This window comes from Hyla sarda, chromosome 1, assembly GCF_029499605.1.
Source record: "Hyla sarda isolate aHylSar1 chromosome 1, aHylSar1.hap1, whole genome shotgun sequence".
Classification (NCBI taxonomy): domain Eukaryota; kingdom Metazoa; phylum Chordata; class Amphibia; order Anura; family Hylidae; genus Hyla; species Hyla sarda.
Window position 1 is genome coordinate 494,330,866 of NC_079189.1, and position 26,986 is coordinate 494,357,851.

Consider the following 26,986-nt stretch of genomic DNA (forward strand, 5'->3'; position numbering starts at 1 on the left):
ATTCAGTGGAAAACAAGGATATGTTAGTCAGCAGGAAAGCTTAGGAAATGAGGCATTTATAGATCTGCTGCTTTTTTGCGAATCTATATTCAGTTACACCGTGTTTACGCTTTCTGGCCATAGAGACCTAAAGAATGATCCTTACAACAGGCCGTACACAGTCACCCCAGCAAAAGATGTGTTAAACCGAATGAATAAAAAACACCTGTCCATCCGAAAGGCTGCATCCTTGTCAGGGGCTCTCTTACTAAAAGCTTCTGTGTGCTCACAGCCTTTCCAGCTTTCTGTGACTTGTTCAACCTTCACTTTGTGTAATTTGTGCAGGCGCAGCATGCAGGTCATCACAAAGCACTCCATCACTATCTCATTCTTCCATGCTCTTGTGGCAGCCTATATTCTTCTGATAGCGGAGACAAATAAACAGACTCCACTTTGCTCTGCCTGACTGAGCTACATAGACCTGTCCTTTAAACTGATGCGCACATAATTTACATCAGTTTTACTTTGTCACGGGCGGCAAGACCGATCTCTATAGTGTGAAGTTAGAATTACTCTCAGTCTATCAAAGTCGAAAGCCATCTCGGGCTCTAAGTAACCGCAGCTCAGAAATCTGCAGTTTTCTTACAAAAATCAGAAAGCGTGTAATTTTTCGTTTATGGAGGCACCTTGCAATGTGATAAAAGACAACAGACCCTCTACAGGCTTCGCAGGTTATTCATTATTATTGCGATGACTCCTAGGATTTCATGTGAAAGTTGTTTCATGAACCATCAATTCTGAAAGCGCCCGGTTCCAAAGGTAGAATTAACACGGTTACTGTGTGTGAAAGGCACATGCAAATGCAATGTTACCAATACTGTCAGATATTAATATAGGAATACACATTGGCAGGGAATGCCATCAGGGCAAACCACCACATATACACTGGGAAACTTTCATTAATACTAGAATGCAAAAAACAGAGAAGAAATTAAAACAGAGCACTCACCATAAAGCCGTCTTCAACACGGTGGCTTTTATTTATATCATATATAGTGAGCCATAACAAGGACGCAGGGGGAGCAAGATGACAAAAGACAACCTTCCTTGTTATGGCTCACTATACACAATATAAATAAAAGCCACTGTGTTGAAGACGGCCTATTGGTGAATGCTCCCTTTTCTATGCTTTTAATATTGAATGGTCTGCTTTAGTGCATATGTGAAGCACCAACTAATTGTCAATCCAAAAAGGGAGGTTCTATTTGTGCCAAAGTCTATTTGAATACAGGTTGTGAGGGCAATAAGGCTATGTGGTGCCGGTGATTTTGTACAAGGTCCTGTGGTAATACTACAATGCCCCTCCATGATTCCAACAAGGTTGAAAAAGGACAGTCAACCATGTTCAAACTTATCACCTATACTATAGATAGGAATCTGCCCTCATGTGGCCACCTTTATACTGTATGTTAATTGACTATACAGTGCAGTGTTTCCCAACCAGGGTGCCTCCAACTGTTGCAAAACTACAACTTGCAGCATGCCTTTGGCTGTCCGGGCATGCTGGAAGTTTTAGTTATGCAACAGCTGGAGACACCCTGGTGTGGAACACTGATACAGAGCCTTTTATAAATATGACTCCCCTTCTACCTAATCTAAATTCTCCTGCTCGTATGCTATCCAGATAATAAATACATGTAAGAGAAATAAGGTCAATTATATATGGACAGAATCTCACATATCAATAAATGATGACCAGTATATTATAATGTTACCAGAATGTGGTCAATGGCTGTCAAAAAACACCTACGTCTCTAGGAATTTGGCATTCCTTGCAGATTTTAAAGGTATTAGTGTTACTTTTGTTAAAGTTGGCATTGTATAGGTAACTACCCCCTTAAAGGGGTTAACCAGGAATAGAAAAACAGAGCTCATTTCTAATAAAAAAATAAAAAAAAGCTCCAAGTCTGTCCCCAGTTTGTGTGTGGTACTACAAATTGTCTCTATTCACTTCAATGGAACCGAGCAGCAGAACCACACCCAACATGGAGACAGACAGGATTGTCTTTTGAAAGAAATTAGCTTTGTTTCTCTATTTCTAAATAATACCTGGGCCATTTTGGCATTGAAGACACAGTCAATTTTCATTATTGCGTTTTTTTTTCATCGTTTAGGAACCTGCACATCTGCAACCCAGATGGGAGATGTGTGGGCAGGAGACTAGCTCGTCACTGTAAGAGCTTGCTGGGAGTTGTGGTCGTGAGGCGCAGGCTGGTGACAAGCAAGCCAGGGAAGCAGGTGCCATTGCGCTCCACTCAGCTTCTCAGCAGGGAAAATGAAGTTACGGCGCTGGAACTTCATATTTCCCGCCGGCAGCTGTGATTGGCTAAGTCAATCACGGGTCCACCCTGGAAATATGAAACTACAGTGCCGTAATTTCATATTCCTGTTGGCTGGCTCCACTCCCCGGCTACACACCTGCAAGCCGTTGGAACTTTAACTCCCAGCATGTCCTCACTGTAAGGGTTGTAGTTATGCAATAGCTAGCGGGCAGGTGGTAGATGCGGGCAGTTTGTGACTTTTAAAAAAAATGCTGTCAAAGGCAAGTTTATAAGCCAGGTCTGACCTGGCTTACAGTTGCAACTTTTTGAAGGGGGTTTGCCCACATAAATTTGCTCAGGCACACATGCAACTTTTTGTGCTACTTTTGTAAGCATAAAAAAACGTCTTAATCCCTTGATAAATCTACCTCTATAACTTTTTATTTTTTCCATATCTTGGGCTGTATTACACACGTAGGGATACAAAACATGATCATATCCTAGAGGTTTGATGAGTCCACTGAGCTAACCAGCATGTGGCATTTATTACGGGTTCCTGTCTCAGTCGGTGATTGACTGAGCAGGCCGTTACTACTACTAGTCTCAGAAGGAGGGGGCGTAGCGCTCCGAAGACTGGTAAGTATAGTTGAGAGAGAGGGGGGCCCCAACTGGAGATCGTGAAGTGTCCCAGTGGTCAGACCCTGCAAGATCAGACACATCCCCTATCCTGTTGAATACCCCTTAAAGCTTATGATTAGTTGAACGCAGCAGGTTCAGCTTCTAAAACCCCCATCATACAGCTGTTACTAGTAGGGAAAGTTGTGATCAGCCATATAATGTTATTGGAGGTTATATATAATTACATGGTAGCAACTAAAATGAGTGGCATATATGAACAGACTGGAATGCCTAGATTGGCTGTTTGCTATGGCTTAAATGTGGATCCAGAGCAAGAGACCCCTTCTTTGTGACATTCATATGTCCTAAAAGGACATTTGGAAAGGAATATTATTGAGAGAGAACACCTGACATTGGTAAATTTGCACCGATATATCTATTTGATCTATTACACCAAACTACCATTCCGCCCCCCCCCCCAAAAAAAAAAATAATAATACATAAAAACATTGCTTATAAACTAAGAAGTTAAAATATTAGTTAAATAGTTAATATAACTTTCTCTCTCCTTTATAACTTTCATGATTTAAAACTCAATGCCCGGAGCAGGCATTCAGAGATATACAGCGCATGATGTATGGGCGGATTCTATTATACAGGGAAAGCATGTTATGAATCGCCCTACAAGCAGCATTAGATTTTAATCCTGATATCTTCTATTTATCAGCAACACATCCCTTATTTACCTGTCTTTGCTGCCGCTTCTGTGCATTGTTCAGAACGTACCTACTCACTAGATCTATTTAGCCCACCGATTTATCAGTAATAACTTCCCCTGCCGTGCTCCTGGCCAGCTGTGAATGCATAGCTATTGAGCATTTATAAATAACTCCAATCTTCCTTATATAAAGCATACTTCCAATTGTTGTGTCAAGAAGTCTATTTCTGTTTTTGCCAAGTTTTAAGTTACGCATTTTAAATCTGAAGAAACACAATTACATGTGCGGTGGCTGCAGATGGATTAAACATTGAGCGGAGTCCAATAATATTCCAATTTCTCCCAGTTTGGTTATAACAATCATTTTTTTTCTCCCTCTAAAAATAAAATGACAATAATATATTTGCATAACACATGTGTTTATCTCTATACAAGGTAAAAATCCAAATTCACGCTGGCAAAATCTTTCTTCTCTGCAAACACTGATGAGGATGATGTTAATGCTGAACTAATCACAATACCACCCGCCCACTGGAGTCTTGGCTCCGAAGAGAGCTGGACCGGGTCCTCTGCTCTGTTCTCGTTACATTTTCAACAACATAAAAATCCCTCCATCAAGCAATGAGAAACACACTGGATTGTTTTTCATTCTTTATGCTGCTTTATTTTATGCCAGGCTAGAAAACAAAAGAAACTTTTGCAACAGAGAATCTGCTCCTGTCTAGCAGCTGAAGAAAAACCATGCTGTTTTCTGCCTGTCCCCGAAGGATCTCCCACCTGTCTATTAAGGCAGACGCAATTGCGCATTTGTTGTCAGTACTATCAATAGAAAAAGTACAAGGATTCTGTGTTGAGTCAAAGTACTTGATATACAGGTAGATGATGTGGTATCTACGGACCAGTGTAATTAATCAGCTCCCAAAATTAAATTGGAAAAAATGGGGGGAGTGTGCATAAAATATAACTTTTAATAAACACCTCTAAAATATTATAATAATAGTTATGAATTATAATCAGTCATTTGACCCAGATAAGGGCCTCTTAGCAATAGTACGCCAAAGCTATGCTGCTAAAATAAAGACCAGGGGACAAAAGTTCCCAAATATATACAACAAGATATCACATCCAGGATACAATCTGCCCAGAGGGACTAGATGTATCCCATGACACAACGGCCCGAGTCAAAGTACTTGCCTGTCCTTCAGTGTTTGGTGAGTGGCTTCCCATCGTACCAATCTGCTCTGATAGATTTGGTGATTTCACTTGCAATATAATATTAATTATAAGGACACTAGTTAAAAGAAGAAGAGGTGTGGGTTTTGACTTGTCGCCACCCAACCACACACAGCAACACTGAAATAGCCAAATGAATTTAAAAGCACAGTACCCCTCTGTAATGTCCTCCATACTGCTGCTATTTCTAAGGGTGTGCTATAGAGATACAGGGAAGAAGGATCTTCTCTTTGTATGCAGTATATAGAAGACATCATAACAGGCAGTCATCACCAATGCACTAGCCCATGGAAAACTTGGGGCTTGGAACTGTTATGCTAAATTTAAGTTATATAGTTGTCAGAAACAGTCCTACATCTTCTGTACACATACATGACATCTTACCCTGAAAGGCTACTTGAAATGACAAGTACATCTTAAAGGGGAATTTAACATTTTTCACATTTGCAAGTTGATAAACTTCTACTCTCAAAGAGGCAAGTAAGTAATGGTTTCCAAAGCTGCTATTACTATTGTCTTGAAGTAGGTAAATACCGTAGTTTTGCATTATTTTGTGCTAAACAGCAGTAAAAAGTCTTATAACCCTCAGTGAAATTAACAAACTAGAAATATTTCTAAAATTATATATTTTAACAAAAATATAACAAATGATGTCAAATAGCAAGCTTTTGAGACAATGTAAGTCTCTTAAGAACGACCCCAAGTATCTGATGACGTCCTACAGAGATGACAATGGGAAAATAATAGAAAATTATAGATCATTACGGTGTTCCTTGTTAGGGTGCATTCACACCACGTTTTGTACATACGGTTGCCGGATCCGGCGGGGGGAGGGGTAAACCGGGCGCTCCCGTACCCCGGCTGGATCAGCCCGTGACTCAATTAAATTTAACGACCCGACCGGAGTAAAACGGTGACTCCGGTTGGCTTAGTTTTGACCCGTATGTGGTTTTGGACTGGACCTAAAACCGTAGTAAACTAGGGTTTTAGGTCCGGACAGGAAACCGCATACGGGTCAAAACTGAGCTGACCGGAGTCACCGTTTGACTCTGGTCGGATCGTTAAAGTAAATGGAGTCACGGGCTGATCCGGCCGGGGTACGGGAGCGCCCGGTTTGCCCCTCCCCCCGCCGGATCCGGCACCCGTATGTACAAAACGTGGTGTGAATGCACCCTTAGTCGGGGCAAAAAAAAGCCTTAAACTGTGTTATTCAACAAATTTTATTTAATTACAATAAGATGAACGTATCTTTTACATACACACAGGAATCTCAAATTTAGGTAGTTTAACTATTTGACTTATTTTGTGGTCATGATGGCAATTGTGTTGTGCCGTCATAGTGTGAATAGGTTTGTATAATCACTGGCAAACAACTTTATACTGCTAATGCTGGACTGTTTACATCAATCTAGTTGATGTATAAGGGCATGTAAGTAAATAATACATGTATTTATAAAGTAACTAGATCAGAAGTGGTGATAAGTACAGGTTGTTTCATCCTATAATAGTGCGTAGGTACAAATCTCATTTTTCACATGCTGAATTACATAAATGTTCAGCTTTTATGTCGAAGATTTTAATAAAGCTGCTTTCCTCGGAGGAATATCTGTGTTAGTGAAGAATGATTCCAGTAAATGGACCCTTATATGTGTATTATACAGACCACTTTACATTGCACTAAAATAATTTAAGTTGTAAAGATGGACGTGATTAATTTTTCACATAAAGTAGTTCTTTCTATCTTGATCTTACACAGTTGAGCAGAATGAATAAGTAGTTGTATTATCTGCAAGTCTTATAGAGAAGACGACTATGGAAAAAACAACTGTGTAAAAACATTTATTTAAAAAAAAAAAAAAAAAGGCACTGCTGGACCCGCAAAAAAACAAAAGCCACTGAAATATCATAGGGAAAAATATATTTTTTTGTATGTTTAATTCAGTTTAACCTTTCCAAATGATCACATCGAGAAGACCTTCCCACCCACCCAGAGCTGATTTTTTTTAATTTTTTTACCAATTATCGGTTCCACATGAATTCTGAATCTCCATTGAGAAGACCCCCATTGTTTGTGCAATTTTGGGTGGTCAAAGGATCTCAAAGAGATTTTACTGTATTTCACTATAGAATGTCAAAAACATCAGTCAAATTATTATTTTTTTTTTTAAAGCTGTGTGTGAAACAGTGTTTCTCAGAAAATAAGACTGGGTCTTATATTAATTTTAGTCACAAAAAACACACTATGGCTAATTTTCAGGGTAGGGCTTATTTATTTAGGGGGGGGTGCAGGAGTGTGGAGGATGGGGGGCTGTTGGAGGATGGGGGGCTGTAGCAGTGTTGAGGATGGGGGGCTGTGGGAGTGTGGAGGATGGGGGGCTGTAGCAGTGTGGAGGATGGGGGGCTGTAGCAGTGTGGAGGATGGGGGGCTGTAGCAGTGTGGAGGATGCCGCACCCCCCCCCCCCATCTTCCACGCTGCTACAGCTCCCCATCCTCCCACAGCCCCCCATCCTCCACAATCCCGCAGCCCCCATCCTCCACACTCCTGCAGCCCCCCCCGCATCCTCCACATTGCGACAGCCCCTCATCCTCCACACTCCTGCAGTCACTGCTACAGCCCCCCATCCTCCCCTTCCCCTGTCGTCCTCCACACTCCTACAGTGCCCCCCACCCCTCTGCCATAATAAAATACACATTTCATCCCCAGCGGAAACCAGCACTACCCCACCTTCATAGCGTCCGCAACTGAAGCTGCAGCTCTCAGCGGCGGGATCTCCTTCTGCTTAGCAGCCACGCAGGGACACGTCTGTGACGTCGAGCGTGCATACGCGCGGACGTTTTAAAGCGACAGCGTCCCTGCCCTGGCTCTAAGTGGGAAATTAAAAGGACATGTCATAAATGTCTGAAAGGCGGGGTCCCACAGTCTTTTAGAAAAGTCAAGTTCTGCTAGAAACATTGTTTATTGAAGTCTCACATATAAATGTATACAGTACCTGTTTTAACAAAAAGACCTTGCCTTCCACCGAAGGACTGTTTGTCGAAACACACACTGTATACTTTATATTTGACACTTTGATAAGAAACATTTTTAGCAGAACTTGGTGAGTTATGGATCCTTGATTTTTATTTTTTTTATTTTAACATGTACCTACCCAAAAAGTGCTGGAAACCAATCTATACTCACAGTCTAATAGAGACATAGCCTGTATGGAGAGGTAGCTATGCACATGTGTAGCTTTCTCCATTCAAGTCTACATAAGATGGCTAATGGCTTTCCAAGTGCAGTAGAGTACATAGCAGTATACATTTTTCAAAATAGCTGCAATATTGAAGCTGAAGAAGTCTAGCAGTAGAGACTTTCCCACCTAGTCATGTTGTCTCTTTATATAAAACAAATTATTCTGTAGTACTGCCTATAATTCATACAGTCCTCTGAAATCTAACCACCTAAGTGAAGCTGAGCACTCGCCATAAGAACAAACTGTTGTAGCAATAAAGGATCCACCAGACCAGTGCGGAGTAATGTAAACTCTTCTTACATCACTTATCTATCCTAATCATGCTTTTCAATATTTAACTTTAGTTAACTTTGATGTACAACTTCACGTATAGGATTCCAATGCTGATGTTGGCTCGCATTTATAAGAACTATGTGTTCTCAGTGCATATGGATTTTCTATGATAAAATCTAAAAAGCCAAAGAGATGAAATCACATGTGGGTTGAATTAAAGAGTAAAGCAAGCACATTTCTTTTAATTCTTACATTAATAAAACCAGTCATGCATGGATTACGATGTATGCTCGCCAGAATGCTTTATTCCATATAGCAGAGCTGTCAAAATTGTGCCTACCCAGACAGAAGGAAGCAGCACGACAACAATGTTTTCGATTTTTTAAGCCATGGGACCTAGTAAATTCAGAAATACACAATAGGGGGGCAAGCTTTCTTAACTATCTTTCCATTTATGGTGCCTGGAGTTACTGCAGTCCAGACTACATACACTACATTACTTGGGATTTTTCAGATAAAGCATGTGTAGAAGCATACAATACAATGCCGATATGTAAGGAGGTGGCAAGTGCATCAAATGTAATTGTCTGGAAATACTTCAGTGAACATGCTCTGTGGTGTGTAACGCAATGCTCAACCCTTGGCAGATTCAGACAAAGCTAAATACACGGGAACCCTGACAGCAAGGAGATTTATCGTCTAGTCAATGGATTTTTTTTTACTTAAAATTTAGACATATGAAAACTATGGTCTTGTTTGAAATTTGGTTTCATAAATATATATCTGAACTCAACACAGCTTCCCAGACTAAAAGGGGTTAACACCTCTCATTCCAATGTATTCTGTAAGTTACCAAGTCAGTAGTCGAATTCCAACCATTAGCTGAATGAACAGTATGTAATGTAACAAATCTGGGGCCTCTGCAAAAGATCACCATGGAAGATGGAGGGGACCTATTACCTGCTTCATGGCATCCTTTATGAGAACAGCATAAGAAGTGATGGGGAAAGCAGATTTTAACAATGACTAAATATACTATAGTACAGCCAAATGTACATTTTATTTATTGCAGCATGCTGCGATGCAGAATTCCTATATACTGCGATGCAGAAGTCCTATATATTTATGAGATGTAGGTGGCCATCACTGTGGCAGGTGATTAGCTGAATGCAGTGCTATGCGTCGGGCCCCAAAACCAAAATTAAGATCGGGACCGGAGGACAGTAGACCAATATCAACGGTGGAGAGGCAGAAGGTAAGGTAATTTTTTTTTTTTTATTAGTTTATTGTGGCAGCCTGGGCAGAAACAAAAAAAAAAAAAAAAAAAAAATGGATAACTTCTTTAAAGAGGCACTGTCATTGTTAAAAAAATGTTTCATACATTGCAGGACTCATTATAATATGACATTTCACAATATACACCTGTTAAAAAAAAAAAGTAAATTTTCATCTGAAATTCAAGCTCAAAATAGCCACCACTAGGGGTCGCCTGTCTTTTAGCCAGACAGACTAGTCTTGATTTTACAGCATACTGGATACCGGCTGTAAAGCATACCGGTATCCAGTATAGGAGATTTCTATTGAGTGTATGCCAAACTACAGATAAAGGATGTGTGGACATGCTGGGAGCTGTAGTTTTACAACAGCTGGAGGCAACACTGCTCTAACACAATTATTTACAAACATTGCAGCTTCAGTTGTTACTAAACTACAACTCCCAGCATGCTGAAATAGTCAAAGCTTTCTCGGACTCCTGAATGACAAAGAAGTTGATCAGACATTCAGGAGTCTGTGAAAGATGAATGACACACATAGTGACAGCTATGCTGATTAGCATCCAGCTTTACTAGGAGAAGATAAAACAGATAGAACATGTATTCATAAAAATGCTGTACTTTTATCAAAAAAATCCTTGCACTAATTTTATAAAGATCTATTGTTATACAGTGGTCCCTCAACATACGATGGTAATTCGTTCCAATCGACCCATCGTTTGTCGAATCCATCGTATGTTGAGGGATCCATGCAATGTAAAGTATAGGCATCTGTACTCACCTGTCCCCGTCGCTCCGGACCAGGTCCTCACCGCTCCCGCTGCTGTTCCAGGGGCTCCCGATGCTGTCCCGCTGCTCCGGTGTCTTCTTTGCGATCCTCTGGTGTCTTGCGCATCTTCTGCAGGGTCCGGGCCTTGCTTTCCGGTGACGTTATTACGCAGCTGCGCCGGCGCAGCGTGCGTAGTGACATAATAACGACGCCGGAAAGCAAGGCCCGGACCCTGGAGAAGATGCGCAAGACACCGGAGGATCGCGAAGTGGACCCGGAGCAGCGGGGATAGGTAAGTGAACCTGCTGGGGCACATTACACTGCTATCCGACAGCAGCTTAAGCATTTTGCGCTGTCGGATAGCAGTTAATGCGATGGCCCCGACATATAAAAGCATCGTATGTCGATGCTGACATCGACATGCGATGGCCTCTGAGAGTCCATCGTATGTCAATTTTATCATATGTCGGGGCCATCGTAGGTCGGGGGGTTACTGTATTTATACATTTTATCCTGTTATGAATTCATCATAATGTCTTCTGATTACTGCAGGAAAGCTCCAAGTATCTTTCTCTGTGTAACATGACAGCATAAAACCAGAGAGGAAAGGGTTACAGAGTAGAGAGTACTGATTGGCTGACTGCCCAGGCTTGCTCCTGTGAGGGAGACAGACTGACACGCCCCCTCCAGCCTGCACAATGAAAAAGTAACTCATCAACAGATAAATGCGTATATCTCTGGATATATAGGTCTGAGACACATACAAATTATATGCACATGATCAGGATTGGGTCCTGAGTAACATATCACTTTTTTTTTTGACAGGTACGCTTTAAATAGAGCTGCAAGATATTACTGACTTGGCTTAAAGGAATACTCCAGTGGAAAACTTTTTTTTTTTTTTTTTTAAATCAACTGGTGCCAGAAAGTTAAAAATATTTGTAAATGACTTCTATTAAAAAAATCTTAATCCTTCCAGTACTTATTAGCTGCTGAAGACTACAGAGGAAATTAATTTTCTTTTTGTAACACAGAGCTCTCTGCTGACATCACTAGCACAGTGCTCTCTGCTGACATCTCTGTCCATTTTAAGAACTGTCCAGAGTAGAAAATCCCCATAGAAACATATGATGCTCTGGACAGTTCCTAAAATGGACAGAGATGTCAGCAGAGAGCACTGTGTACAAAAAAGAAAATAATTTCCTTTGTAGTATTCAGAAGCTGATAAGTACTGGAAGGATTAGGATTTTTTTAATAGCAGTAATTTACAAATATTTTTAACTTTTTGGCACCAGTTGATTAAAAAAAAAAAAGTACCCCTTTAAGCTTTGGTTTGGCTTAAAATTCTATAACTCGCCTTGTAGGATTATCTATCTACAAAAGCCCGTAAGAAAGCTGTGGCTTTAGGAGCATAAACAGGAATATAATATAAATAGATTTAAAGGGGTACTCCTGTGGAAACCTTTATTTTTATTTTTTTACATCAACTGGTGCCAGAAAGTTAAACAGATTTGTAAATTACTTCTATTAAAAAATCTTAATTCTTCCAGTACTTTTTAGGGGCTATATACTACAGAGGAAATGCTTATCTTTTTGGATTTCTCTGATGTCATGACCACAATGCTCTCTGCTGACCTCTGCTGTCCATTTTAGGAACTGTCCAGAGCAGTATATGTTTGCTATGGGGATTTTCTTCTTCTCTTGACAGTTCCTAAAATGGACAGCAGAGGACAGCAGAGAGCACTGTGGTCATTGTCTGCAAGGATTTTTTTCTAAAAACATTAGGAATTCTGTAAACCTCATAGTGGTTAGGGATAATGTGAATGGTAATAACATGGATTAAAACACTGTTCAATATACCGCTGCTATATAAGCAACAGATAATAAATAACATGTTTGGCTCCGACAGGAGTATGACTGGCCTGAGAAGGAAAGCTGTACATTATGCTGAATGGGTTAACTATCATGACCTGCATACGCCAATCAGTAGTGACCTTCCCCAATCTGAACATGTAGGAGAAGATAACACAATATCTGGTCTCTTCCTGTTGTTAGAATGAATAATCTACACATGAAGGAGAAAAGCAGGCTTGGCGTCCGAGCTCTGATATGCACTGACCTTCTTCCTGATGTATTATGCTAAGCATGGGCGCTGCCCCAATTTGGCAGGATGCTGCATGACAGGCGAGAGAGATCTCTCATGCAAAGCAATCAACTAAAACTCAAATAATGCCATTTGGACACGAGCGGAATACATTAGTACAGACTTGGGTTAGATGAACTCCTTCAAACTAAGTTATACGAATATATTATTGGTACGAATATTGTAATAGAATTGCAGTCATTTATACATCTTTGAGTTCATGATCCTTACTATACAGTATATAGCATTAAAATATTTAGCACTAATAGTCTTTAGTATGTTAACAGTAGTAGGTCTTTAGTTTAACACTCAGTTTCCAGTTAAAAATAATACACACTAAAAGGAGTTTAAAAAAATAAATAAAATGATATATATAGCGAGAAAGAGATCATTGGAAGTATGCAAATTTAGGGTTGGGTCACATGTGCCGCATTTTGCTGCGTATCGGCTGCTGCATATTTTTCTATCCAATTAAGTCAATGGGTAGCAAAATCAGATGCAGAAAATATGCAGCAATATGTGTCACATGTGATCCAACCCTTAAAGTGTAGCTGTCATTTCAGGAAACTTTTCAGAATAAGCTGTCATGTGAGTTTACATAAGGGACAGCAGTATTTCTGCCCATTATATTACTTGTATATGGCATATTTTGTTAGATTTTTGAACTTCAGGCTCCACCTCCAATTTTCTCTAAGCTAGTGAGCGAAGGCTAGCTGCTATGAAATCACCTATACACTGCATATACCCTAAGTAGCAGCATGAAAGCCATTATAGTAATGAACAGTATAAGCTGTGAATGAAGTACTGGATGAGACCTAATATTTATAGTAAGCTCTAATACTTACAGTGTAGTTTTTTTGCAGTGTGGCCACTCTTTTTCTGCCTCTGCTTTCTTAAAGGGGTTCTCCGGTCGAAAACATTTAAAAAAATATATATTTTCTGTCTGACCACGGTGCTCTCTACTGACACCTCTGTCCATGTCCGGAACTGTCCAAAGCAGGATAGGTTTGCTATGGGAATTTGCTCCTGCATCAGCAAAGAGCACTGTGGTCAAACAGAAAAAAAAAAAATCTGAAAGAAAAGAACTTCCTGTGGAGCATATAGCAGCTTATAAGTACTGGAAGGATTACGATTTTTAAATAGAAGTTATTTACAAATATGTATAACTTTCTGGCATCAGTTGATTTAAAAAAAAAAATTTGTTTTCCACTGGAGTAACCCTTTATGAGAACTCGAGTGATAGTTTAATATTCTATCAACTTAAAGAAGTTTATTCAGTCACAGTTAAGTAAATAATACAAACAAAGAATATATCAGTGTTTAGTCACTTTCAAGATCAATATAAGGGGAGATTCATCAAAACCTGTGCAAAGGAAAAGTTGCCCAGTTGCCCATAGCAACCAATCAGATCGCTTCTTTCATTTTACAGAGTCCTTGTTAAAAGTGAAAGAAGCGATCTGATTGGTTGCTACGGGCAACTGGGCAACTTTTCCTTTGCACAGATTTTGATTAATCTCACCCATAGAATTTACAATATAGAATAGAGAAAAAGAAATTTAAAGAAAAAATGGGAGTGCTTGTTATAGGGCTCACATACGGGACACCCTTAATAGGGTATAAGAAATGAGGTTGTCCTAATGGGACAGCCTCTTTAGAAACCAATAATGGTTAAAAATAAAAATAAACTACACTTTGTAAATGCTGCCCTAAGCTACAGCTTAGTTTTATCTGTTTCAGGGAAAAATGAGAAGTGCAATGTATCACCTTTACAGTTCCCACAGGAGTTGTCATCTAGCTTTCCTGAACAACAAACCTGCTTAGTTATGGAGCGAGATGAGAGCCGCAGATGTATCAGAGCATAACTAGGCAGATCTGCCAGGTGACAACCCTGCTAGGAGCTGTAATGTTGGAAAGCTATATTTTCTTGTCAGTCAGCTTTCCTGAACTGAATTGGTAATCATTTTATAAAAGAAAGTAATTCAGGGGCAGAAATAAAAAATAATAATGAATTTTATAGGGGGGCGTGGCTTGGCGGTTGAGATGAGCGGTCGCATGGAGTAAGTGCTCCCGCTCAGGACCTGCAATTTCATTATCCTGGACTGAATCCTGGAGACTTTGACCCCACGAACCCGACTGAGGACCCGTAATATGCCTCCTCAACCGGATCAAGCTAAACAAAAAGACCGCACGGCGGTAGAGAAGCTCAGAGATTATGCCCGTGCTGAAAAACAAGATGGCGCTGGACAGGCCGGAGCGCGCTCTGCAGCAGTAGGGGTGAAGGGCCTGTCGCCTGATCTCCCAGACTCTCCTGAACCGACTCTGTGGGAGGTTAGTGACACCCTTCTCATGGCCATACAGAACTGTAGGACATCTCTTACCGGCAAATTGGAGGAGGTGCGGGTGGACGTAGGCCTCCTGCGTCAGGACATGCAAACTCTCCGTGAGCGGGTCACGGAGACGGAGTCCCGTATCTCAACACTGGAGGATTCTGTGCAGCCCTTGCCCTCCTCCCTCCGGGAGGTGCAGGAGCAATTGGAGGGCGCCTGGCAGAAAAATGATGATTTAGAGAACCGGCTGCGCCGGAATAACATCAGGGTGATTGGCCTACCTGAGCGGGCGGAGGGCCAGAACCCCGGGGCCTTCGTTGAAACCTGGATTAAGGAACTCTTCCCGGACGCTCAGTTTTCAGCGGCCTATGCTGTGGAGAGGGCTCATAGAGTTCCTGCTAGACCGCCGGTTCCTGGGGCACCCCCGCGCCCGCTGTTGGCGCGCTTTCTCAACTGTAACGACAGAGACATGATTCTCCGTTCTGCTAGACGACTCCCTGAGATCAAGGTGCACAATGCTAAGGTGTCCATTTTCCCGGATTTCTCATCTGACCTGCAGCGCAAGAGGGCCTCCTTCACATCGGTGAAGGCTCGGCTGAGGGAGCGTGGTGTGCCCTATTCTATGGCTTACCCTGCACGCCTCCGGGTGGTGGACGGTGATCGAGCCATCTTTTTCTCCTCCCCGGTCGAGGCAGACGACTGGCTGCGCGGGCGGCGCTGATCCGGGACCTCCCGTTATGGACTTGTGACCTGCTATCTTGCACTCGGACTGGGATGGCTCTGAGGGCCCTTTTCTTCTATTTCTTCTCCCTCTTCATGAATGGCTGCAGCTCAGGACCTCTAGGCCACGGAACAGGTACTGTGCCCCTTTCCCATACCTGGATGCCCCCTTCCCAACTGGTCCCCTGGACTTCCACCTTTTCCCCCAGGCCCTGATGATATATTCCACCCCCCCCCCCTCCTGATCCATGGGACTGGTCTTTGTGGCAGACCTATGTTACTATCTGACCGCCTGATTGTTCCGTGGACTATGCTCTGGGCACCATGTCGGACGCTCTGCTGCGCCTTTGCTCGGTTCCAGCTCCCTGACACTCTGGTATGTCCGCTCAGGGACATGCAGTGAATTTTGTCCTGGACTACCTTTATAACCCATACTGTGGATGATATCAGGATGTCGGTGCCGAAATGTTTTTGTTTTTATTTTTCTGTGTCTTATCTCCCTGGACTCTCCACCCTACGCAATATACACGTCCCCTCTGATAGCTGCTGGTCGGGATGTACCCTGGCATATTTGCTCTCACCTACACCGTCCCCCCCTTCTTCCTTCCCCCCCCCTCCTCCCTTTCCCCCCCCCCCCCTCCTCCCTTCCCCCCCCCCCCCCTCCTCCCTTCCCCCCCCCCTCCTCCCTTCCCCCCTCCTCCCTCCCTTTTCCCCACACCTCCCTTCCCTTTTATTGGGCTCTCCTACCCCTTTCCCAATCCATGTCCGCCTTTCCCTTCCTTTTCTCTTCCTTTCCTTCCTTCCCCCCCTCTCCCCCCGCATATGTGCAATTTGACTTGTATATATTCTTGTGCCCTCCCCCGAGCGGGATTTGATGCTACTTTATCTTTTATTCGTCTGCTTTCTCCCAATGGCCTCTGGCTCTTCTTCTCCTTTCCCCCCTTTTTTATGCCTTCCCAGCTGCCCTTGCCCTTCCTCCCTTAGCCATTCTTCATTCTAAATCTCTCCCTCGTCTCTCTTATCTTCATCTCTGATGCTTGGACTTTTTCCTTTCTCTAGGGGCTCCCTCCTGGTCTGCCCTCGACTTACATTCTCTTCTGTCCCTACCTCTGGGTTACTATCTATGCATATATTGTATAGGTCAATTTCTCTATTTTTGCATATGTAAGCAGGTTCTCCCCACTAGATGGAGCTGTTGCTCTTCTGATGCCTGATTGGCTTCAAGTATACATTGTTCTATGTTCTCTTTGGTTAACTGGTTATATAATTGTTAGGGGGATGTTGCTTTGTATATATACTCTACCTCAGATGCTATCTGGTGAATGTGTTCGGCCATTGATTGCTTATCTGTCATGTGTCAGCAGACCCGTGCGTCCTTGTCTTATCTTGTCTGGTGTGTGGCTGTTGTATGTGTATGCCCGTGCAATGCTCTACTATGGCGAGTCTTAGAGTGATGTCATGGAACGTTAGGGGTGTGCGTACACCGCGCAAGCGTGCCCTGATATTTGCACATATTAGAAGACACCGCCCTCATATAGTTACTCTTCAGGAGACCCATTTAACGCCTGATAGAGCCCACCTTTTGTCTAGGCCTTGGGTCCAATGGTCTTATCATTCCTTCCATTCGTCCTATTCTAGAGGGGTTTCAATATTGGTTAGTAGATTGGTGAGATGGGATCCAGTCGCGGTCCGTAGGGATCCTCAGGGTCGTTACATCTTTGTGCATGCTTACTTGAACAATGTCCCGTATGTGTTTCTTTTCATCTATAATCCTCCCCCTGCCTCTATGGAAATATTGCATAAGGCTGTCACTTTTGCTGCTGCATATCCCTCAGCACGGGTCCTCTGTATGGGCGATTTTAATATGGTGTTAGACCCCACACTAGACCGTCATAGCGCTAGAGGTACTGTCCTGGCTACTGGCGGGGATTCCCTTTCCTCATTTCTGGGGGAGGTGGGGTGGGTGGACATATACCGTGAAAGGTTCCCACATACTAGACAGTACTCATGTCACACATTGGGACGTCATGCGCTGTCCAGAATCGACCTGGCGTGTGGTAACTCGCTACTTATGTCTCAGGTCACCGCGATCTCCTACGAGCCGCGTGCTATATCTGACCATTCTCCCCTATTGCTTGATGTCTCCATGGTCGGTTCTGGCACACCGCGTAGATGGAAGATCCACCCCTTTTGGTTGGATCAGATTGGCCCTAATGATAGAATCCCTGATCAACTTCAGGTATTTCTTGAGGCTAATACCCCCGAGGGGTCCCCGACACTGGTGTGGGAAACGTTGAAAGCCTATCTTAGGGGGTGCTTACGCTCTACTATCTCATTCATCAAGAGATCTACAGTTAGGAGGGAGGAGGAATTGGCTCAGAGTTGTGCACAATTGGAAGCTCGTTATGTGGCGGACCCGTCGGAGGCTAATGAGATCTTGTGGCTACGGGAGGGGCGACAATATATGTTGCACCTCCACGAAAAGGCCAATAGGAAATTATTCTTCACCAAACAGTTTTATTTTGAGCACGGGAACCAATCTAGTAAGTTACTGGCTCATATAGTCAGACAAAACTCCTCTGTTGCTCCTATTCTTAAACTCCGGGCCTCGGATGGGTCCGTCATGTTGGGTAATGATGAGCTGTTACAATGTTTCTCTACGTTTTATTCTACTTTATATACTTCGCAGGTGCAGTATGGTGTTGCTGAGTTGGCTGCCTACCTGGACGGCATTGATTTTCCTAAATTATCGGCTGAAGATAGGGACTTTTTAGATGCTCCTCTCACTTTATTGGAGCTGCAAGAAGCTTTGGCAGACATGGCCAGGGGTAAGTCTCCGGGCCCTGACGGCCTCCCTTTGGAGGTTTACTTGAAGTACAGTGACGTACTCCTGCCTCCTCTGCTAGCTATGTATGACAGAGCCTTTACTGATGGGGTCCTGCCTGATTCCTTATATGAGGCGACGATTGTTGTCCTCCTAAAGCCTGATAAAGACCCTATGGAGTGCGGTTCCTACAGGCCTATCTCCTTATTGAACCTTGATTATAAACTACTAACTAAAGCCCTGGCCAATAGACTGAATCGGGTTGTATTGTCGCTTGTGCATCATGATCAATCCGGTTTTATGCCAGGCAAATCTACTTCGGATAATATCCGTCGTGTCCAAACTGCCGTCCAGGTGGGTGGTGTTATGGGAGGGGACTGGGCCGTGGCGTCACTTGATGCAGCTAAGGCCTTTGACTCGATTGAGTGGGGATACCTCTTAGAAGTGCTTTGTAGGTTTGGCTTTGGTCACAATTTTAGGTCCTGGGTCTCCCTCCTCTACAGGTGTCCGCGGGCCCAGGTCCTGGTGAATGGTGTGTGTTCTCCCCTATTTCACCTAGGTCGTGGTACGCGTCAGGGGTGCCCCCTGTCCCCGCTTCTGTTTGCGGTGGAGCCCCTTGCTTTGCGTATACGTCAGGATCCTGGTTTCCGGGGCATGTCTGTGGGAGGTAGGGAGGACCGCATAGGCCTTTATGCCGATGACATGGTTCTCTTTGTGTCTGACCCCACTACAATGATCCCCTATGCGATCGACCTGATGGATCGTTTCGGATTTTTTTCGGGACTGTTCATTAATTGGTCCAAATCGGCGGTCATGCCTCTACTGCCTAGAGCGTGGCCCCCGACGTTGGGTGGTCTCCCGGTTGTCACTACATTTAAATATTTGGGGGTGTATATCAATAGGGATCCCATGCTGGATCTTGAGGTCAATGTTCTCTCCCTCCTGCCCTACATTAAATTTAAGTTTAGGATATGGGCCCAGCTGCCACTGCCCGTCTCTGGACGTATTAATCTTATCAAACTTATTATTCTCCCCAAATGCTTGTATACCCTAGAACATGCTTCTGTTCCTGTCCCTAAATCCTTTTTTGATTCTGTACATTCCCTTCTGTCTCCGCTTATTTGGGGACCTAGCAGACCTAAGATTAGTCTCACCACTCTCCAGCGTCCCAAGCTGGAGGCGGGTATGTCCCTTCCTGATTTTTATTTGTATTACCTGGCGGGGCAGTTGAGATATATTAGACATTGGGTTCTGGGAGACTCCATGCCCGACTCTGAACAATGCCTGGATAGGTTCGTCCCCTCAGTGTCTCCCCGGATGCTCTTAGAAAGCCCTACTCTAGGGGGTCGTGCTTACCTACCTTCACATAAGCTGGCTGTAAAAGTGTGGCGGGCCGCTAAGTCAGTATATGGATATGCTGATATCCCGTCTGATACCCCTCTATGGCACAACCCCTTTCTCATCCATGTGGGTGAGACTCTAGACTCTGTTTTTTGGATGAATGCTGGTGTGCTCACTCTGGGCGATGTGTATAGGGATAATGTTTTGTGTTCCTTCGAGCAATTGCAATCAGAATATGATCTACCCCGACACTGCTTCTTTAAATACCTACAGCTCCGTCATGCATTGTCAACACAGTTCCCTGCTGGACGTGCACCCATATCGGCATTCCCTCTTATTGGTGTTTTAAAATCGCAGGGTCCTAGGGGACTGGTGTCCATCCTATATACGCACCTCATTCAGGCCAAGAACTCCCGTTCCCGGTTGCCGGCTGTCCGACACTGGGAATCTCACATTCCCAATTTGACTAAAGATGATTGGGAGGAGATGCTTTCCTCACATATGGTGGTGTCTCCTTCTGCTAATAATAAACTGATTCAATTAAATATTATACATTATAGTTACATCACCCCCGTTCGTTTGCATAGAATGGGTCGTTCTGACTCGGACGCCTGCCATCGATGTGGTACGGCTAAAGCTGATTTCTGGCATCTTATCTGGGCTTGCCCTGATATAAGATCCTTCTGGCAGGATGTCCTTGGTCTTCTTGCCACAATTATCCAACCTTCCCCGGGGTATGACCCTCTGATTTGTTTATTTGGAGTTCTGGATGAGGAAGTGTGGCCACATTACGTGCGCACTTTACTGCGAGAATCCTTATTTTTTGCTAGGAAGGCGATTGCCCTCAAATGGATGGACCCCGGCCCGCCTTCCCTGTCTCAGTGGAAAGCTTTGGTTAATGCTATGATACCCTTCTCACATCTTGTTTACAAGAATAGAAAATGCTCTGGTAAATTTCTTTCGGTGTGGGTTCCCTGGTGCTCCTCACCATTGACCCAATGTTCATACTCTGCATCCCCTGAGGGGACTTAAGGTCATGACTGCCCTTCCCTTTCTAGATGTGGTTGTATGTACCCCTTTGATTTCTGTGTGTTAGGATGTTGTGCTGGATGTGTGTGCTCCCTCCCCTCTGTGGACGCATGGGTCTGCTTTAACATTAGAAACGTTATGCTTGGCACTCGTGACTAGATGTGGCGATATCTGCTGAATTCTACACTACGGCCTCTATTCAATATTATTTTGCCGATTTTATATTACATACCATCCCCCCTTTTTCCTTTCTTTTCTTTTCTTTTACTTTTTTTTTGTTCACCTTGTTCACCCTCTTTTTGTGTTAAGGTTTATCAATTGGTTGTTCTTGGTTTCCCTCAGATTGTGCCCTCACTGCATTGATTACTGCCGGATCTTTATATGATGTTATGTCGTTTACATCCTGCTTACCTGTACATGTTCTCAGTGCCTTTTTTTTTAATTGTGTATTCCGCTTTATACCATTCTGCTCTGTGAGGCGATTTGTCTGATGTTTGTTTAATCTTCAATAAAACATATTTAAAAAAAATAATGAATTTTATAGAAAAAACTAATGGACAGCTTCTCCACTCCCCTTAGACTGTTTTGGCTGCCAGTGATGAAGAATGGGGGCAACCTCCTTCCATTACAGACCCTATAGCAGCCACCTTGACTGTCTAGGATGCATACACCTTTAGGATAACTAAAAGATCCATCTATACAGATTTTCTATTTTTATCTTGGAGAGTTGTAAAGGGTGTACTCCACCCCTAGACATATTATCCCCTATCCAAAGGATAGAGGATAAGATGTCTGATCGCGGGCGTCCCGCCACTGGGGACCCCAGCAATATAGCATGCGCCACCCACCTGGAAGTCCGTGACGTCACGACTCTGCCCCTGTGAGACGTCATGCCCCGTCCCCTCAATGCAAGTCTATGGGAGGGGGCGTGATGGCCATCACGCCCCCTCCTATAGACTTGCATTGAGGGGACGGGGCATGACATCACACGGTGGCGGAGTCGTGATGTCACGGACTTCCGTTCCGATGGTCGGGACCCAGACCCTCCAGCGCATAAACAGGTGGGTGCTGCATGCTATATTGCGGGGGTCCCCAGCGGCGGGACCCCCGCGATCAGACATCTTATCCCCTATCCGTTGGATAGGGGATAAGATATCTAGGGGTGGAGTACAACTTTAACTAGTAGAAATAAACAAACATTTCTAGAACCAGAAACTAGGGTTACAAAAAACAATGTGGCAGTGTTGTACTTATATTGCCTAAAAAAGGACAGAAAAATAAAACACACACGGTACATATGCCATTCATCAGCAATACAAAAATGTCACTAAAAAGGTATTTTCATGCTAAAGCAATACATTTATATAGCTCATACACTGAAGGGATCTTCCACCATACTAGGATATCCAGTTTTCCCATTTTTGTCACCTAACAGGGAATTTAACATTAACAGACATTATTTTGGTGCAGATCTTGCAGTTTAAAAAGCAGTTCTACTTAGAAGCGCACAGTCTCACAGTAGCACGCAATAGCTGTGGGTGAGCTTGTCACACTGAAGGGTATCATTAGCGCTGACACAAAAAGTAGACCTGAAATGCTAACATGTGGTATAGAAAAAGACATCGTAAATTTTCCTACATCTCCGATATCCCCAGAAAAGCTATAGAAGGGGGAAATGTCAGAGCTCTAAAAGAATAGCATAATACTATGAATTATGATATTGCTGTAGCCCATATTTAATCCTAGTGTTTTTACCATACATGAAAGACCTGGACAAATTCGGCAGGTAAATGGCAGAAAAAATGTTATGCTGATAAAATGTGAACTTCTGCATCTAGTACCCAGTGATAGTACATTCACTGCAGGAAATAGAATTCATGTGGGGATAACTTATCAAGAGTGGTGATCAGATAGCTGGACAGCAGCACTCAATGTCAGGCAGCAGTCACAAATGTTAATGGAGTTTTAGCGTATGGTCACACGTGCCATATTTTGCTGCAGATATTCTGCTGCAGATTTTCCTACCCATTGAAGTCAATGGGTAGGAAAATCAGCAGCTGAAATTCTGCCGCAAAGGACGCAGCAAAATAAGCAAGTGTGAAATCCACAGCAGAGAACTCAAACTTGCATTGGGAGACTCACAGGTAAACCACCAGTGTTGGAAAGAGTACAAAATGGTGGCAAAGTAGGGTAATACATTTTTATTATTTGGATACAAAAATAGGCTAGAAAAATGGCCTTATGTTAGAAAATTTTGTTAAAAAGGCTAAAAGTCTCCTTTTACATGTTTCATTAATAAGTATTTACAGAAAATATAATTACACATTACATAAGAACTTACATTTGAGCTTCATGGGTATGGGGCAGAAGTGACTACAAATGCGCACAGGACTTTTTCATTTTCTTATTCAGAATCAAAACAGGTCTGTGAATGGTTAAATGTAACAACGTTCTTGGTTAACTGAATTAACTACAAAGTAAACATTATTAGATATAGTTGAGTTAGTATATGAATACCAGTTACATTCATGTGAGGACCAAATAATAACTAACAATGCATGCTACATTGCATACATCACATACCCTTTCTCTACTAGTATGGGATAAGTGTTAATTCATATTGATTATCTTTATAAGATATCACTGCACCTGACCACTGCATTACATAATAACTTCTGCTCCGCTCCAAAAGGCTTCCGTCTGTAATAGCTTAATACTACAGTTTGGCTTAGGATCCCCTACAAAATGAAATGTGCACATTAGGCTGGAAGTCTTAAACACATCCATCAGTTGAGGTTGGACCTCTAACACACTTGATCCCTGGAGATACTGTTTAACCAGTAGTTACAATTACCTCTCCCACCCTTGGTGTGAGCTCAGACTAGTGATCTAAAGGCAGGGGTCAGCTCGACCACAATTTGCTCCATGTGTTTGCGCTTATAGAAGTGTGTATTTGTGATGGTGTCAGCCAGGTGAGCGCTCCACCGCCGAGCACAAGTGTTTGCAGTCATTTACTTGTAATTAACTCCTTCTTTGAACCCTAAGTGATTAAATTCCGTAAATGGCGCTTTATGAACTCAGCGAGAGAGAAATGGAAGGCTTTCTCAAGACTTAATAACAGGTCACACAAAGGGCACCTCTTCAAATGCTTGTCTACTTACCTTAGGGTATGAAGCAATTACTGGAAAAAATAGGTCCCATGCCAGCCATTTGCAAACTCTATAACAGTATTCATTTAAAAGTAAGAGCAAAGAAAAAAAAATTGGACATGAATTTTAATATTGCTTTTTATTGTCTATAATATACTCACAAACAAGTCCTCCTTTACCAATCACAACCTGTTGTCCAAGGCAAATAAAAATGTGTACGACTAACTGTAAACTGGCATTTAAAAGGGTCATATGAACATGCAAATACCTAAGATTTCAACAAAAACTCAAAATCATGTGTTCTTTAAATACGTCGCAGCCTAGAGACAAGGCAGATGCACATGCGGCAAGTTAATGGATTCATGATGTAAATCTGCAAGTTATGGGATCCACTCCGACCCCTTTTTATTTATTTTTTTGCATTACTATTATCCAGGCTGGGCAATAATTGGCTGTTAGGCCAGCCAATCGATGGCCCATCCAACGGGACTAAGTGTCAGACCCAATGTCAGAACATAACATGTACAGAATCCCCACATTGCAATGGAGTAAAAGATATCTCTTTCTGGTGTTGTAGCTGGTGGCTGAGTTATAATGCAATGAGATGCTGGCTTCAAAATTCAGCTATATATTTAATGTGGCAAATTCTTATACCACTCTCTACCCCAACCAATTCTGGAGCAACTGCGCAAGGACACGCCGGTCTGGTAAAACAATAGAAGAAAGAATTGTCCAGCGCTGGGTTTGCAGATAAAAGCTTGCTTTTATTTGGATATTCCAACAGAAGTCACTTGACATAGGACAATGGCTGAGGCGTTTCGCACCTAGGTGCTTAATCGTAGACTATGATTAAGCACCTAGGTGCGAAATGTGTCAGGCATTGTCCTCTGTCAAGTGACTTCTGTTAGAATATCCAAATAAAAGCAAGCTTTTATCTGCAAACCCAGCGCTGGACAATCCTTTCTTCCATAAATTTAATGTAGTAGGGCAAGTTAACCCCTTAAGGACCAGGCCATTTTACACCTTAGGACCAGAGCGTTTTTTGAACATCTGACCACTGTCACTTTAAACATTAATAACTCTGGGATGCTTTTACCTATCATTCTGATTCCGAGATTGTTTTTTCGTGACATATTCTACTTTATGTTATTGGTAAAATTTTGTCGATACTTGCATCGTTTCTTAGTGAAAAATTCTAAAATTGTATGAAAAAATTTTAAATTTTGCATTTTTCTAACTTTGAAGCTCTCTGCTTGTAAGGAAAATGGATATTCCAAATAAAATTTTTTTTTATTCACATAAACAATATGTCTACTTTATGTTTGCATCATAAAATTGACATGATTTTACTTTTGGAAGACAACAGAGGGCTTCAAAGTTCAGCAGCAATTTTCCAATTTTTCACAAAATTTTCAAACTCACTATTTTTCAGGGACCAGTTCAGGTTTGAAGTGGATTTGAAGGGTCTTCATATTAGAAATACCCCACAAATGACCCCATTATAAAAACTGCTCCCCCCAAAGTATTCAAAATGAACCCTTTAGGTGTTTCACAGGAATAGCAGCAAAGTGAAGGAGAAAATTCACAATCTTCATTTTTTGCACTCGCATGTTCTTGTAGACCCAATTTTTTTATTTTTACAAGGGATAGAAGGAGAAAATGTATACTTATATTTGTAGCCCAATTTTTTTCGAGTAAGCACATACCTCATATGCCTATATAAATTGTTCGGCGGGCGCAGTAGAGGCCTCAGAAACGAAGGAGCGACAAGGGGATTTTGGAGAGTACGTTTTTCTGAAATGGTTTTTGGGGGGCATGTTGCATTTAGGAAGCCCTATGGTACCAGAACAGCAAAAAATCCCCACATGGCATACCATTTTGGAAACTAGACCCCTTGGGGAATGTAACAAGGGGTAAAGTGAACTTTAATACCCCACAGGGGTTTCATGACTTTTGCATATGTAAAAAAAAAAAAAAATTTCACTAAAATGTGTTTCCCCCCAAATTTAACATTTTTGCAAGGGTTAATAGCAGAAAATACCCCCCAAAATTTTCAACCCCATCTCTTCTGAGTATGGAGGTACCCCATAAGTTGACCTGAAGTGCACTACGGGCGAACTACAATGCTCAGAAGAGAAGGAGTCATATTTGGCTTTTTGAGAGCAAATTTTGGTCGGGGGGCATGTCGAATTTAGGAAGCCCCTATGGTGCCAGAACAGCAAAAAAAACACATGCCATACCATTTTGGAAACTAGACCCCTTGAGGAACGTAACAAGGAATAAAGTGAGCCTTAATACCCCACAGGGGTTTCACGACTTTTGCATATGTAAAAAAATATATATTTTTTCACTAAAATGTGTGTTTCCCCCCAAATTTCACATTTTTGCAAGGGTTAATAGCGGAAAAGACCCCCCAAAATTTGTAACCCCATCTCTTCTGAGTATGAAGGTACCCCATAAGTGGACCTAAAGTGCACTACGGGCGAACTACAATGCTCAGAAGAGAAGGAGTCATATTTGGCTTTTGGAGAGCAAATTTTGCTCGGGGGGCATGTCGCATTTAGGAAGCCCCTATGGTGCCAGGACAGCAAAATAACCCCCACATGGCATACCATTTTGGAAATTAGACCCCTTGAGAAACATAACAAGGGGTACAGTGAGCATTTACCCCCCACTGGTGTCTGTCAGATCTTTGGAACAGTGGGCTGTACAAAAATTTTTATTTGCACAGCCCACTGTTCCAAAGATCTGTCAGACACCAGTGGGGTGTAAATTATCACTGCACCCCTCATTACATTCCGTGAGGGGTGTAGTTTCCAAAATGGGGTCACGTGTTTTTTTTATTTTTTTTGCGTTTGTCAAAACCGCTGTAGCAATCAGCCACTCCTGTGCAAGTCACCTCAAATGTACATGGTGCACTCTCCCTTCTGGGCCTTGTTGTGCACCCCCAGAGCACTTTGTACCCACATATGGGGTATCTCCGTAGTCAGGAGAAGTTGCATTACAAATTTTGGGGGGCTTTTTTCCCTTT

At 42.6% G+C, this 26,986-nt stretch overlaps 1 protein-coding gene across 3 annotated transcripts in view; it reads right to left on the reverse strand.

Moving 5' to 3' along the window:
* The window catches only part of COMMD10 (COMM domain containing 10), a 458,728-nt gene that overhangs the window by 189,941 nt on the left and 241,801 nt on the right, over nucleotides 1-26,986 (reverse strand). The window contains exon 6 of one of the 3 annotated variants that reach the window (XM_056537405.1): nucleotides 4,831-4,897. The exons of 1 other annotated variant lie outside the window; for it this stretch is intronic. In XM_056537405.1, coding sequence (XP_056393380.1) covers nucleotides 4,831-4,897 — 67 coding nt within the window. Of the gene's footprint in view, nucleotides 1-4,830; nucleotides 4,898-23,195; nucleotides 23,232-26,986 lie in introns of those variants that run through there. One more of the 3 variants, XM_056537410.1, reaches the window with a different exon arrangement.